This window comes from Carcharhinus amblyrhynchos, chromosome 7 (assembly GCF_965287045.1).
Source record: "Carcharhinus amblyrhynchos chromosome 7, sCarAmb.v2.hapA, whole genome shotgun sequence".
In the NCBI taxonomy this organism is placed as follows: Eukaryota; Metazoa; Chordata; class Chondrichthyes; order Carcharhiniformes; family Carcharhinidae; genus Carcharhinus; species Carcharhinus amblyrhynchos.
Window position 1 is genome coordinate 121,900,454 of NC_137330.1, and position 14,444 is coordinate 121,914,897.

Genomic DNA, 14,444 nt, shown 5'->3' on the forward strand with positions numbered 1-14,444 from the left:
CATGGGATTTAATAGGATTGAGGGTTATAGGTAGGCCTAGTAGGTAGGGATATGATCAATGCAACTTGTGGGCTGAAGGGCCTGTTTGTGCTGTAGTTTTTCTATGTTCTACCACTGGACGCAGGCTTCCAGCACAAAAACAAATTTCGACCATCGTGCTCTTCCTCCTGCCACTAAGCCAATTTTGGATCCAAACTGCCCTTGGTCCCATGGGAGTCTTGCACTTTGGTCAGTCTCCCATGTGGAATTGATCTCCCATGTGGAACCTTCTTAAAAGTCCTTGTAGACTACATCAACTGCACTGCCCTCATCTACACACCCAGTCACATTTGGCAGACATGATCTCTCCCTGACAAAGCAATACTGACTATCCTCATTTTGAGCTCCCCCTCCCTCCCAATCCTGTGCATCCCTTGCCATCCAGGGTTCTCTGCACTTGTTGGTCCGATCCTTTACTTTTGTGGGAACATGTTGGCCCTTTTCTCTCCTTCTCTGAATGATTCCCAGTGGTCTGATGTGGATTTTATACATATAACTGCTCCTAGTCCACCTGAGCCAGATCCTGTCTTATAATATTAAAATCAGCCTTCACCGAACTCAGACCATTTACTTCCAGCCCATCTTTGTCCTTTTCTATAACTACCTTAAACCTTACTGAGTTATGGCCACTATTGCCAAAATGCTCCCCATTGACAATTTTCCCATGTGCATGGCCAAAAACAGGTCCAGTATGACTCCCTCTCTTGTTGGACTTTTGACATGCTGGCTCAAAAAGCTCTCCTGGGTGCACCTTAAGAATTCCACCCTCTCTCGGCTTTTCATACTTCAACTATCCCAATGAATATTGGGGAATTTAAAATTCCCTACCAATATTACCCTATGTATGTTTCATGCCTATGGAAACTGATTCCATAACATGGATGATAAAATGAAAATATATAACACAGATCATTAGTAGAAAAGAATATTGGATAGACCGTAACAGATCCCACATGAACATTTGATGTGGGATGAGAAGCCATTACAACAGATGCAAAATCTTCTTTTACATAGACAAGAAACATAAGTGTGTTTTGTGAAATGAAGGTAAATTATAGAGGTGGCCAAGGAGAATAAACTGGTCAATTATGTGGTGAGATCAAAACTAATTAAAAAAAAAGACAATGTACTTTGCAATCCTTTGACTAATATACTCCAGTTACTGTGGGAAGGGAAAGGAGATTGAAGACGGGAGGATAGTTGGACAACTCAGGCAGGTTAAGAGTGAACTATTTGACATATGATTGGTTCTGACACTTTCTAAAGCATCTTGCATGAAGAAAGGATCATGCACATGAGGGCAGCAAGAATTGGGCTTAGAAAAGTTCACGGGTAGGGTTGGAATGGGGCCAGCTAAAGATATGCACAAATTATATAGTTCACCATCTAAACAAAAGCGTAAATGCTAAGGAAATGTTAAATACAAATAAATTTAATCACAGTTCACCAAGAGTATGAGAAGAGGAGACATATTCAAATTCAGGGCTAATGCCAGGAAGTTCTTCAGGCGTGATATCTACGCATACTACATTTTTAGGTAAATAATAGAAAGAAATACCCACAAACGATTTGAGCAACTATTGGAATGCTACATTGACAAACTGCAGCATTGTTCTGGATGGACATTATGGCCATAGCAGATGTTATTCACTGAATAAGCCAAACCCCTGTGAGAAACTTATCTTGCTTATCATCACCTTTTTACGTATTTGGAAAACGAGGAGAAACTTCCCAGAAGCATTGAATTTAGGAAACACTTTTGGGATTTAAAAATTTAAAAGATTTTTTAACAGGAAGAAAATAAAACATTACGCACATGAGATTAAAGTTGCACAGTTAAAAAGTCTTGCAAAACCTCCCCAAAAGAATCCATTTACATAAGAACATAAGAAATAGGAGCAGGAGAAGGCCATCTAGCCCTTCGAGCCTGCCCCGTCATTCAGTAAGATCATGGCTGATCTGAAGTGGATCAGTTCCACTTTCCCGCTCTCTCCCCGTAACCCTTAATTCCCATGTCTGTCAAAAACCTAGCGACCCGTGACTTAAATATATTTAGCGAGGTAGCCTCCACCACTTCAACGGGCAGAGAATTCCAGAGGTTCACCACCCTTTGAGTGAAGAAGTTCCTCCTCAACTCCGATTTAAACTGCCCCCTCCTTATCTTGAGGCTGTGCCCCCTAGTCCTGCTATCCTTTCTAAGCGGGAAGAATCTCTCTACCTCTACCCTATCCATCCCTTTCATTATCCTATACGTCTCTATAAGATCCCCCGTCATCCTTCTAAACTCCAACGAGTACAGACCCAGTCTATTCAGTCTCTCTTCATAGTCCAACCCCCTCATCTCCAGTATCAGCCTAGTGAACCTCCTCTGCACCCCCTCCAGGGCCAAAATATCCTTCCACAAGTGCGGCGACCAAAACTGCACACAGTACTCCAGCTGCGGCCTCACCAGTGCTCTGTACAGTTGCAGCAAGACCTCCCTACTTCTATACTCTGTCCCCTTCGCTATAAAGGCCAACATTCCATTCGCCTTCTTGATCACCTGCTGCACCTGCAGACTGAGTTTTTGCGACTCATGCACAAGGAGTTGAGGAGGAACTTCTTCACTCAAAGGGTGGTGAATCTCTGGAATTCTCTGCCCGTTGAGGTGGTGGAGGCTGCCTCGCTAAATATTTTTAAGACGCGGGTTGATGGGTTTTTCATAAGCGAGGGGATTAAGGGTTATGGGGAGAGGGCGGGAATGTGGAACCGAGACACGACAGATCAGCTATGATCTTATTGAATGGCGGGGCAGGCTCGAAGGGCTGGATGGCCTACTCCTGCTCCTATTTCTTACGTTCTTATGTTATGTTCCCTCTGCACCGTAGCATGCTGCAGCTTTTCGCCTTTTAGATAATAATCCCTCGACTATCCCTCGATTTCTCAATGGCAGCTTCAGATTTCACACACTTTCAGCACAGAGATGGTCCCAGGATGCCCCCTCCTTTCAGCCAACAAAACTCAACTCTGCATGTTTTCTTATCTATCCTTTTTCCTTTCATAGAATCATAGAATCCTTACGTTGTAGAAGGAGGCTATTTGGCCCATTGAGACTGCACTGACTACAATCCTACCCAGGCCCTACCCCAGTATCCCCACTTATTTGCCTTGCGAAGCCATCTGACCTACGTATCCCAGGGCACTAAGGGGCAATTTAGTATGGCCATTCAACCTAAGCTGCACATCTTTGGACAGTGGAAGGAAACTGGAGCACCTGGAGGAAACCCATGTAGACACAGTGTGAATGTGCAAACTCCGCACAGACAGTGACCCAAGCTGGGAATCGAACCCAGGTCCCTGGAGCTGTGAAGCAGCAGTGCTAACCACTGTGCTACAGTGCCATCTCATCAGCGTTTTTGAACTAAACTTTTCCAAAATATGAAAACCTTTCATGTTTTTCTATTCCCTCCTCCACTGGGTCAAATAAAGTTTAATAACTTTCCAATGTTTACTTATGAAACAATTGTAAGTTGTAAAAGTCCCTTAATACCTTAGCCTTAATTCTAAATCCACATCATCAATATCAAGGGCATTTACAAAAGTATAGATCAGTAGTAATTTGTAAATCCCAGTTTAACTCTGTCTGTTCAGTCATGCAGATGTTTAAAAACAAAAATGCTTTATACTAACTCTTGGTATAGAATGTTCACCTTTTCCTGGGAGCTCCAGGGAATCTACCCATACAAATTCTTATTTACTGCTTTGATTATAATTCTTTAATGCTACATTTCTTCAATGTGATTTCTTTATGTTATGTTTGCAATAATTGAGGGTAACTGGTCTGAGTGTTTTGCTTACTTTTTTCAGCTTTTGGCCTTGCTTTTATTAGTTTTGAGCGCAAAATAAGTTTACAGCTATGTTATAATCCAAATGTTTTGTACACTGCCTTAATTCAAATGTTTTCTTCCATTTTTCTTCATCCTTTCCTTCGAACTTAGCCTCATGACACTTGTTTTTATTACTTCAATCTTTAGTCCCAACTGGCAATGGTTCAGAGATGGTATCCAGTTAACAGATACAAGCCATTACACGTTTAACAACAAAGAGCACAGTTTGACTCTGAAAAGTGCCAGCCCTGATGATAACGGGATTTATTACTGCTGTGCAAGGAATGCTGTGGGAAATGTTTGCAGCAATGATAACTTCACCCTGATGATCATTGGTAAGTGGTAAAAGTTGAATTTTTGCTCGTCTGGATAGCATCATTGAATATCAGGACAGATTGAAGATAGAATACAGTCAGCACAAGTAATATAAGAACATAAGAACGTAAGAAATAGGAGCAGGAGTAGGCCATCTGGCCCTTCGAGCCTGCCCCGCCATTCAATAAGATCATGGCTGATCTGTCGTGGCTCAGTTCCACTTTCCAGCCCTCTCCCCATAACCCTTAATCCCCTCTCTTATCAAAAACCCATCAACCCGCTTCTTGAAAATATTTAGCGAGGCAGCCTCCACCACTTCAACGGGTAGAGAATTCCAGAGATTCACCACCCTTTGAGTGAAGAAGTTCCTCCTCAACTCCGTTCTAAAATGCCCCCCCTTTATCTTGAGGCTGTGCCCCCTAGTCCTACTGTCTTTTTTGAGCGGGAAGAGTCTCTCCACCTCTATCCTATCCATCCCATTCATCATCTTATACGTCTCAAATGAGATCTCCCCTCATTCTTCTAAACTCCAACGAGTACAAGCCTAGTTTATTCAGCCTCTCCTCATAGCTCAACCCCCTCAACTCCGGTATCAGCCTAGTAAACCTCCTCTGCACTCCCTCCAAGGCCAAAATATCTTTGCGCAGGTGCGGCGCCCAAAACTGCACACAGTACTCCAGCTGCGGCCTCACCAATGCCCTATACAGTTGCAGCAAGATACATGTGTATTTTTTAAAAATTCATTTTTTACAGGATGTGTGTGTTACTCACTGCAGGGTTCCTAGCCTTTGACCTACTCTGGTAGTTGCAGTATTTATAGGGCAAGTCCAGTTCAGTTTCTGGTCAATGGTAACCCAGCATGTTGATCGTAAGAGATTCAGCAATAGTAATACCATTGAATATCATGGGCGATGGTTAGATCCTTTATTATTGTTGACTACCTTTAGTTGCCCTTCAGAAGGGGGTGGTGAGCCTTCTTGAACTGCTGAAGTCCCTGGGTGTAAGTGCACCCACAGTGCTATTTAGAAACAAATTCCAGGATTTTCACTGAGTGACAGTGAAGGAATGGTGATATATTTCCAGATCAGGACGGTGAATGATTTGCGGGGGAGGGGGACAACTAAGTGGCAGTGATCTCAGGTATCTGCTGCTCGTCTTTCTTAATGGGAGTAGTTGTGGGTTTGGAAGGCGCTGTCTAAGGAACCTTGATGAATCCCTGCAGTGTAGATTGTAGATGGTATACATAGCTGCCATTGTTCGTTGGTGGTGGAAGGATTGAATGTTCGTAGAATTGATAGCAATCAAGTGGACTGCTTTGTCCTGGATGGTTTTGAGCTTTTTGAGTGTTGTTGGAGCTGCGTTCATACAGGCAAGTGAACAGTATTCTATTACACTCCGGACTTGTGCCTTTAAAGATGGTGGACAGACAATGGAGGGGGAGGGGAGGTAGGTCGTTATGAGATGAGTTATTCGTAAGTTACTTCTTAGCCTTTGACCTACTCTGGTAGTCACAGTATTTATAGACCTAGTCCAGTCAGTTTGTGGTCAATGGCAACTTGTTGTTAATTGTAGGAGATTCAGTGATGGTAATGCCATTCATTGAATGTCATGACTGATAGTTAGTTCCTCCCTTGTTGGATATGATGACTGCCTGGCATGTGTGGCATCAGTGTTACTTGCCACTTGTCAGCTCAAGTCTGAATATTGTCCAGGTCTTGTTGTGTTTGGATTTGGACTACTTCAGTATCTGAGGAGTCACGTGCTGAGTGTTGTGCAGTCATCAGTGAACATCCCCATTTCTGACCTTATGATGGTTGGAAGCTCGTTGATGAACATAGAACATAGAACATTACAGCGCAGAACAGGCCCTTCGGCCCACGATGTTGCGCCGACCAGCTTTTAAAAAAAACAACACTAACCCACTAATCTAAACCAATCCCATTTCGTCCATAAACCTATCCACAGATCTCTTAAATGCCCCCAAACTAGGCGTATTTACAACTGCAGCTAGCAGGGCATTCCAGTCCCTCACCACCCTCTGGGTAAAGAACCTACCCCTGACATCAGTCCTATAACTACCCCCCTTAATTTAAAGCCGTGCCCCCTCGTGCTAGCTTTCTCCATCCTAGGAAAAAGGCTATCACTATCCACCCTGTCTAAACCTCTAATCATCTTATATGTTTCAATAAGGTCCCCTCTTAGCCGCCTTCTTTCCAGCGAAAACAACCCCAAATCTCTCAGTCTCTCCTCATAGGATCTCCCCTCCATACCAGGCAACATCCTGGTAAACCTCCTCTGCACCCTCTCCAAAGCCTCTACATCCTTCCTGTAATGTGGGGACCAGAACTGCACACAATACTCCAAGTGCGGCCGCACCAGAGTTGTGTACAGTTGCAACATGACGCTGCGACTCCTAAATTCAATCCCCCTACCAATAAACGCCAAGACACCGTATGCCTTCTTAACAACCTTATTTACTTGATTCCCAACTTTCAGGGATCTATGGACACATACACCTAGATCCCTCTGTTCATCCACACTATTCAAAGTCCTCCCGTTAGCCCTATACTCAACACATCTGTTATTCCTACCGAAATGAATTACCTCACACTTCTCCACATTAAACTCCATCCGCCACCTCGCGGCCCAGCTCTGCAACCTTTCTAAGTCACCCTGCAAACTATGACACCCTTCCTCACAATCTACCACACCTCCGACTTTGGTGTCATCAGCAAACTTACTAATCCACCCAACTATACCCTCATCCAGATCATTAATAAAAATTACAAACAGCAGTGGCCCCAAAACAGATCCCTGAGGCACACCACTCGTAACCGAACTCCATGACGAATATTTACCATCAACCACCACCCTCTGTCTCCTATCTGCTAGCCAATTCCTGATCCAATTACCTAGATCACCCCCAATCCCATACATCTGCATTTTCTGCAGAAGCCTACCATGGTGAACCTTATCAAACGCCTTACTAAAATCCATATACACCACGTCAACTGCCTTACCCCTATCCACCTCTTTGGTCACTTTCTCAAAGAACTCGATAAGGTTAGTAAGGCACGACCTACCTGCTACAAAACCATGCTGACTGTCTCTAATCAATTCATTACTCTCCAAATAACTATAAATCCTGTCTCTAATAATCCTTTCCAAAACCTTACCCACCACAGAAGTAAGACTCACCAGTCTATAATTCCCCGGGAAGTCTCTGCTCCCCTTCTTAAACAATGGGACAACATTTGCTGTCCTCCAATCTTCCGGTACTATACCAGAGACCAACGACGACCTGAAGATCAGAGCCAGAGGCTCCGCAATCACCTCTCTTGCCTCCCAGAGAATCCTAGGGTAAATCCCATCCGGACCAGGGGACTTATCTATTTTCAAACCCTCTAGAATATCCAGCACATCCCCCGTATCAACTGCAATACTATCTATTTTACACCCCTGCACCCCAGTGTCCTCCTCAGCTACATTCATGTCCCCTTGCGTGAACACCGAAGAGAAATATTGGTTCAACGCCTCTCCAATCTCCTCCGGTTCCACACACAACTTCCCTCTACTGTCTGTAACTGGCCCTAATCTTGCCCTAACCAACCTTCTGTTCTTGACATACCTGTAAAACGCCTTAGGGTTCTCCTTAATCCTATCAGCCAAAGTCATCTCATGTCCTCTTTTAGCCCTTCTTAACTCCCTCTTCAACTCCCTCCTAGCCAATCTAAAACTTTCTAATGCACTACCTAGGCAACGTTGGCTGAGTTGCAAGAGTATGTACCGTGTACCTGGTGGATGGTGTTCTCGTGTGAGATGATGGCATCCGTGTTGATGATCTGGCCTCCTCAAAAGACAAACATGGGACGGGTGGACAGAGTACCTTTCATCTTCCAGCACTTCCCCTGAGTGGAGAAGCTATGACATCCTCTCCGGAACCTTCACAATGTTGTTGATGAAGATGAACATCTCGCCAAGGCCATCCCCACACCCCCACTTCTTGCCTTCAAACAGCCACAGAACCTCAAACAGACCATTGTTCGCAGCAAACTACTCAGCTTTCAGGAGAACAGCGACCACGACACCACACGACCCTGGCATAGCAACGTCTGGATGTGCTGGATCATCAACATGGATGTCATTATCTTGCGTGAGAGCCCCATCCACCAGGTACATGGTACATACTCTTGCAACTTAGCCAACATTGTCTACCTGATACTCTGCAGGAAAGGATATCCGGAAGCATAGTACATTGGGGAGATCATGCAGATGCTGCAACAACGGTTTCTTTGAATGAACATCCCTCGACAATCACCAGACAAGAGTGTTCTCTTCCTGTTGGGGAACACTTCAGCAGTCACGGCATTCAGCCCCTGATCTTCGGGTAAGCATTCTCCGAGGCGGCCTTCATGACAACGCAGAATCGCTGAGCAGAAACTAATAGACAATTTCCGCACACATGAGGATGGCCTCAACCGGGATCTTGGGTTCATGTCACACTATCTGTAATCCCCATGACTTGCCTGAACTTGCAAAATCTCACTAACTGTCCTGGCTGGAGACAATACACATCTCTTTAAACTGTGCTTAACCCTCTCTCCACTCACATTGTCTGTATCTTGAAGACTTGATTACCTATAAAGACTTGCATTCCAAACATTATTTTGTAAATTGAGTTTGTGCCTTTCTATGCTCTGTTTGAGAACAGAACTCACACTCACCTGATGAAGGAGAAGCGCTCTTAAAGCTTGTGGCTTGCGCTACCAAATAAACCTGTTGGACTTTAATCTGTTGTTGTGAGACTTCTAACAGGGAGGTCCCAGAGGATTGGGGAATAGCCAATGCTGTTCCTTTGTTTAAGAAGGGTAACAAGAATAATCCAGATAATTACAGGCCGATGAGTTTTACATCAGTGGTAGAGAAATTATTGGAGAGGATTCTTCGAAACAGGATTTATTCCCACTTGGAAATAAGTGTACATGTTAGCGAAAGGCAACATGGTTTTGTGAAGGGGAGGTTGTGTCTCACTAACTTGATAGAGTTTTTTGAGGAAGTGACAAAGATGATGGAAGAGGGTAGGGCAGTGGATGTTGTCCATATAGACTTCAGTAAGGTCTTTGACATCCTTCATGGCGGACTGGTGCAGAAGGTGAAGTCGCATGGGATCAGAGGTGAGCTGGCAAGGTGAATACAAAACTGGCTCGGTCATAGAAGACAGATATTGGCAATGGAAGGGTGCGTTTCTGAATGGAGGGCCGTGACAAGTGGAGTTATTCAGGGATCGGTGCTGGGACCTTTTCTGTTTGTAATATATATATAAATGATTTGGAGGAAATGTAACTGGTTTGATTAGTAAATTTGCAGATGACACAAAGGTTGGTGTATTTGAGGATAGCATTGAGGACCATCAGAGGACATAGCAGGATATAGATCAATTGGAGACTTGGGCGAAGAGATGGCAGATGAAGTTTAATCCAGAGAAATGTGAGATAATGCATTTTGGAAGGTCTCATACGGATAGGAAATATAATGTAGATGGCAGAACCCTTAAGAGTGTAGACTGGCAGAGGGATCTGGGTATACAGGTACACAGGTCACTGAAAGTGGCACGCAGGTGGAGAAGGTAGTTAAGAAGGCATACGGCATGCTTACCTTCATCGGCCGGGGCATTGAGTTTAAAAATTGGCAAGTCATGTTGCAGCTTTATAGAACCTTAGTTAGGCCTTACTTGGAATATAGTGTTCAATTCTGGTCACCATACTACCGGATGATGTGGAGGCTTTGGACAGGGTACAGAAGAGATTAACTATGTTGTTGCCTCGTAGGGAGGGCGTTAGCTATGAGGAGAGGTTGGAGAAACTTGGTTTGTTCTCACTGGAATGATGGAGGTTGAGGGGAGACCTCTTAGAAGTCTACAAGATTACGAGAGGCATGAACAAAGTGGATAGTCAGAAGCTTTTTCCCAGGGTGAATGAGTCAATTACTAAGGGGCATAGGTTTAAGTGCGATGCGCAAGATTTAAAGGAGATGTACGTGGCAGATTTTTTACACAGAGGGTGGTGTGTGCCTGGAACTCGCTGCTGGGGGAGGTAGTGGAAGCAGATATGATAGTGACTTTTAAGGGGCGTCTTGACAAATATGAGTAGGATGAGAATGGAGGGATATGGTCCCTGGAAGGGTTGGGGCTTTTAGTTGAGACAGGCAGCATGGTTGGTGCTGGCTTAGAGGGCCGAAGGGCCTGTTCCTGTGCTGTAATTTTCTTTGTTCTTATTGTTCTTTGTACTTGCTGCTTATGCTGTTTGACACAAAGGTAGTCTTAACAAGTTGACAGCCCATTATTCGGTGTTGACCCTGGCATGCTGTCCTGCAGTCTACAATGAACCAGGGTTAATCCCCTCCCTTGTCGGTAATGGTAGAGTGGTGAATATGGCAAGCTATGATGTTGAGGATTGTGGTTAAGTACAATTCTGTTGATGTTGGTTGTCCACAGCACCTCATGGATCCACAGTCTTGAGCCGCTAGACTTGTTCGAAGTCTATCGTGTTTAGCAGGGTGGTAAAACCACATAACCTGTAAAAATAACCATATAAAATTGTTTGGCTTTGAGTAACATTGGAAATTTGAGCGTCACAGCCTACCATAACAGACACTTTGAATTGAATCCCAGAACTGCAATTGATTGACTACTTTACAAGATAATTAATTCTGTATTGAGAAGGGGGATTGGGCTATTGTGATAATAGCTGGATCTGCTGGAAAAATAGGTGTGTTGATTAGGCCCAGCATTGTTAATGTACAATTTGACCAGCAAGTTTCAGGACATGAGTTGTGAATCTCCAAGGCTTGTGCTTCACTGTTCACCATACAAATGACACTGTGTCCTTAGTCTCTCTGTTGTCTTCAAGACTCTATTAAATTTTCAAATTAATTGCCCAATAAACTCACCACAGCAAGTTAAATCTGGTAAATAAGAGCCCAAGTACCTTCAACAATGTGATAATTGTTAATGCAGTCAAGCTCTTTGGCTCAGAATGGAAACAGTTCATTATATCCAATCTCAAGTGTGTTATTGTTAGAGAGTTCAGAAATGCCAAGCTTTTTTTTTTATTTTTTCTTTCTCTCTTCAACTAAGAGTAGTGGTAGTTTTGCTAGACCAATAAACAAGAGGCCCAGACTGATGCTCTGGGGACACTGCGTCAGATTCCACCACAGAAGCTGGTAAAGTTTAAATTCAATTAATAAGATCTGAAATCAAAAGCTAGTCTAACCATGAAGCTATTGTCAATCATTGTAAATGATCATGAGGAAAGAAAATCTGCCGTCCTTGCCTGTTCTGGCTCATATTTGAATCCAGATATACCATAAGAACATAAGAAATAGGAGCAGGAGTAGGCCATCTAGCCCTTCGAGCCTGCCCCACCATTCAGTTAGATCATGGCTGATCTGAAGTGGATCAGTTCCACTTTCCCGCTTTCTCCCCATAACCCTTAATTCCCTTGTCTATTAGAAATCTATCTACCCGTGACTTAAGTATATTCAGCAAGGTAGCCTCCACCTCTGAGAGAAGAAGTTCCTCCTCAACTCTGTTCTACACTGCCTGCCCCCCCCAACCACTTATTTTGAGGCTGTGCCGTCTAGTTCTGGTTTCCTTTCTTCGCGGAAAGAATCTCTCTACCTCTACCCTATCTAGCCCCTTCATTATCTTGTACGTCTCTATAAGATCCCCCCTCAGCCTTCTAAACTCCAACGAGTACAGGCCCAGTCTATTTAATCTCTCCTCATAAGCTAACCCCCTCATCTCCGGTATCAGCCTGGTGAACCTTCTCTGTACTCCCTCCAATGCCAATATATCCTTATGCAAATGCGGGGACCAAAACTGCACACAGTACTCCAGTTGCGGCCTCACCAGTGCCTTGTACAGCTGCAGCAAGACCTCCTTGCTTTTATATTCTATCCCCCTTGCTATAAAGGCCAACGTTCCATTCGCCTTCTTGATCACCTGCTGCACCTGCAGACTGAGTTTTTCTGATTCGTGCACAAGGATCACCAGGTCCCTCTGCACTGTAGCATGCTGCAGCTTTTCACCCTTTAAATAATATTCCCTCCCAGTATTATTTCTACCAAAGTGGATAACCTCACATTTGCTAACATTATACTCCATCTGCCAGGTCGTTGCAATGTGTTTGACCGCAATATGTTTGACTTTTAAATGCCTTCTGAATGGTCTCGTATGCCACTCAGTTGTATTAAACTGGTAAAACATCTAAAAGAATGAAACAGACAGGCAACATGGCATCAATCTAGACACCGAAAACAACAATGGCAAACTCAGTCCTATTGACCTTGTAAAATTCTCTGTACTAATATCTGGGGGCGTGTTCCAATGTTGGGAGAGCTGCCTCACAGGCTGATCAAGAAATAGCCTGAAATAGTCATACCCACCAAATCATAACTTGTAGATGATCTCCCAGACACCACCAACATCACCATTCCTGGTATATCCTATGCCATCTGCAGGTAGCAGCACAGTGGTATACAGTCAGGAGGGAGTTTGTCCTTGGAGTCCTTTACACTGACTCCAGACCTCATGAAGTCTCATGGTTTCTGGTCAGTCGTGGCGATTAGACTCCTCAATCAGCTGATGAATCGGTGCTTTCTATATTGAACACCAATTTGAAGAAGCATTGAAGGTGACAAGGGCACAGAATATACGTCATTGTCCATCACTGAGAGGCTTGGTAACATCATTACTAACTGAGTTGGTCTAATCCTAAAGGATGGTGTCTATGACAGATGATAAGGGAACCAACAAGAGACGGCAACCTACTATTTTTCATTTGTTAATGGAATGTGGGCAATGCTGGCTGGGCCAGCATTTGTTGCCCTTTCCTATTGGCAGCATGGTGCCACAATGATTAACACTGCTGCCTCATGTTCCAGAGCGCTGAGAACAAAGTTTGCATTCCACACCTCTGGGCATGCGATGATGACCCGGATTGCTCTAACAAGTCAGACGAGTGGCCATAGAATTTGGCTTCTGTCCATCTGGCCACAAGTTGCCACAGCAGGTGGAGGAGGTGGTCAAGAAGGCGTATGGTATACTGGCCTTCATTAATCGAGGGATTGAGTTTAGGAGTCGGGAGGTAATGCTGCAACTTTATAAGGCCCTTGTCAGGCCTCATTTAGAGTATTGTGCGCAGTTCTGGTCGCCTCACTATAGGAAAGATGTAGAAGCTATTGAGAGGGTACAGAGGAGATTTACAAGGATGTTGCCTGGACTGGGAGGCATGCCTTATGAAGTTAGGTTGAGGGAGCTGGGACTCTTTTCCCTGGAGAGACGAAGGTTGAGAGGCGACCTGATAGAAGTTTACAAAATGTTGAGAGGAATAGATAGGGTGGACTCTCAGAGGCTATTTCCCCAGGTTGAAATGGTTGCTACGAGAGGACACAGATTTAAGGTGCGGGGAGGGAGGTTCAGAAGTGATGTTAGGGGTAAGTTTTTCACTCAGAGGGTGGTGAGTGAATGGAATCGGCTGCCGTCAGTGGTGGTGGAGGCGAACTCGCTGGGGTCTTTTAAAAGACTTCTGGATGAGTATATGGGGTTTAATGAGATTGAGGGTTATAGATAGGTCTGTAGGTTGGTAGGTGTTGATGTGATCGGCACAACTCGTGGGCCGAAGGGCCAATTTGTGCTGTAGTGTTCTATGTTCTATGTTCTATTGGTCCTGCCAAAATGGACGACTACACATTTATCCGCGTTGAAGTCCATCTGCCACTTCTCCGCCCAGTCCTGCAACCTATTTATGTCCTGCTGCAACTTTTGACATTCTTCCAGACCATCCACAACACCACCGACCTTCGTGTCATCAGCGAACTTACTTACCCATCCCTCCACTTCCTCATCTAGGTCATTTATGAAAATGACAAACAGCAAGGGTCCTAGAACAGATCCCTGGGGCACTCCACTGGTGACTGACCTCCATGCAGAAAAAGACCCATCCACAACCACTCTCTGCCTTCTGCAGGCAAGCCAGTTCTGGATCCACAAGGCCAAAGGCCCTTGGATCCCATGCCCTCTCACCTTCTCAAGAAGTCTTGCATGGGGGACCTTATCAAACACCTTGCTGAAGTCCATGTACACCACGTCCACTGCAGTTCCTTCGTCAATGTGTTCAGTCACATTTTCGAAGAACTCCACTAGGCTCGTCAGGCATGACCTGC

At 44.5% G+C, this 14,444-nt stretch overlaps 1 protein-coding gene across 1 annotated transcript in view; it reads left to right on the forward strand.

Moving 5' to 3' along the window:
* Nucleotides 1-14,444, forward strand: part of ptk7b (protein tyrosine kinase 7b) — a 377,620-nt gene that overhangs the window by 190,712 nt on the left and 172,464 nt on the right. Inside the window, exon 4 of the mRNA XM_080193066.1 lies at nt 4,053-4,240. Coding sequence (XP_080049192.1) covers nt 4,053-4,240 — 188 coding nt within the window. The remainder of the gene's footprint in view (nt 1-4,052; nt 4,241-14,444) is intronic.